We start from the raw sequence: 2,226 nt of genomic DNA on the forward strand, positions 1-2,226 counted from the left end.
CCCACACACACACACACACACACACACACACACACACACACACACACACACACACACACACACACACACACACACACACACACACACACACACACAGATATCTAGGTTAACTTTGTCTGGCCAATCTGCTCTGGTTTCTCTAACCTTAATCTCCTCTCTGCTGCGAGGTAAAGCTTCTCATTCCTGCACAGCGTGAGACACGTCCAAAAACAACAATACACACAACAGATGATTAAAGGTAAACAACAGAGCGCCGTATTGTGAACCATGTAAACGCTGGTCCTAACTCTGAAACCTTGCAGGGATTACAGCGTGCATTACTCCCACTACAGAAACCATTACCTAGACACAAACAACACGTGCACAAACACAGATATCAGATTACTGAGCAGATAAGGTCAACCATCTGATGTCAGCTGAGGTTTCTTGGAGAAAACAAGCAGGGTGCTTAATGTAATAAGGAAACATAAAGCGCCAGATGATTTGCAGTATTTGTAATCGCAATACTGTGAAAGACCGACCATATTATCAAAGGAAAATGTAGATGTGATTTTTATTTGCCATTGTATGGTCAGGTTTATTTAACTCTACCCCTCCTAAAAAAGACGTTTAAATTGTTTAAAAAAGTGACTTGCATATGTTGTTTTCGTGAGTGAGTATCATGTTGTGTTTGGATGTTTGCATGATATGTAAACTGCTCCTTCATGGTGACATTAACTCAGTTGCACCAAAGGTTCATTTGGACGTCTCTAGGTCCTTCTGATGAAAGTTAGTGGACTCATTTTGTTCATGAATAATCTCCTGATTCATGCACATTTTATACAAAAAATGCACAATTTAAATTCAAACTTAAACTGGAAATTCCCTGCTCTGATGGGTGTTGGTATCACAGACTCAGATGTTTCCAGACTCCACGCAAACCCAGCATTGATCTGAACAGGGGGGGGGGGGTCCCAGTGAAACCAGTACATTGATCCAGCAGATTAGACAGTAGAGAAAGAAAACATTGATCCGCACCCCAGCCCCCAGTCTCCTCCCCGCCATGTGCTGCACAGTGAAACATGGGAACACCTGCATCTGCACTGACACCACCCTCCATCCTCTAGACACACACACACACACACACACACACACACACACACACACACACACACACACACACACACACACACACACACACACACACACACACACACACACGTCTGACACGGTGATGAATGAGTGTGTATCAGAGGAGTCCCAGCAGAGAAAGACTGCAGTAAATACGCTTCCTCTGCACAGCAAAGATGGCTCCATGCAGCATGCTGTGTGCACGTGTGAACAAAAAGTGAGCAACACAAAGCACACGCGCACACACACACACACACACACAAGCACGCACACACACACACACACCCTCTGTGAGCAAGTTCTCCTGCAGGCGAGGACACACACATATTATCAGGTGTGAGTGGGACACCTCCACGCCTAAGAAATGCAAGTAACTCGTTCTTTAATTTGAAAGAATGGGATTAAAAAATATACAATTTTCTCCCAAAATGTACTGGAGTAAAAGTATAAAGTTGCATAATGGAAAAACCAAAGTAAAGCACAAGTACCGTGATTATCTGACACATTAATACCACTCATACGTCCCATAACACCCATGTTACACCCATGTTACACCCATGTTACTCTGTTATTACACATGATAACAGCCTGTGAGATGCCTGCACTGGAGTAGCATGGTCTTATTGTTGGTTCTGTTCGCTTGCTTTGCTCCTTACCTGTTTGCCAGGTGTCAAAATAAAGGTATAAACCCTGTTATTACCCCAGTTGAACACATGGACACTGCACACACTGAAATCATCTCATTGATAGTTGTGTTCTCCTACCTGTTTGCCAGATGTACGTTGGTTTAGTTCCCGCTGCAGTCTGAGAATCCGCCCCCCAGATGGAGAGGCAGATCAGGGCTATCCTCCACAGAAAGGCCCCCCTCCGGACCCCCAGCAGCCCCATGGTCCCCGAAAACACACCACTGTAGATCCCAATGAGGAGGAGAAACAACCCCCGAGGAACAGGGATCCGCACTCAGGAGTGTGTGTGTGTGTGTGTGTGTGTGTGTGTGTGTGTGTGTGTGTGTGTGTCTTCAGCCCAGGCTTTGTCCACACCATGCAGAGGAGGAGAAGAAGAAGAAGAAGAAGAAGAAGAAGAAGAAGAAGAAGAAGAAGAAGAAGAAGAAGAAGA

General features: G+C 45.1%; 1 protein-coding gene across 1 annotated transcript in view; it reads right to left on the reverse strand.

The window, feature by feature from the left end:
- Window positions 1-282: 282 nt before the first annotated feature.
- LOC104967147 (endophilin-B2-like) overlaps window positions 283-2,226 on the reverse strand; it is a 9,080-nt gene continuing 7,136 nt past the window's right edge. The window contains exon 5 of the mRNA XM_010796562.1: window positions 283-342. Coding sequence (XP_010794864.1) covers window positions 283-342 — 60 coding nt within the window. The remainder of the gene's footprint in view (window positions 343-2,226) is intronic.

The sequence above is a fragment of the Notothenia coriiceps genome, unplaced genomic scaffold (genome assembly GCF_000735185.1).
Source record: "Notothenia coriiceps isolate Sejong01 unplaced genomic scaffold, NC01 NC01_scaffold00037250, whole genome shotgun sequence".
In the NCBI taxonomy this organism is placed as follows: domain Eukaryota; kingdom Metazoa; phylum Chordata; class Actinopteri; order Perciformes; family Nototheniidae; genus Notothenia; species Notothenia coriiceps.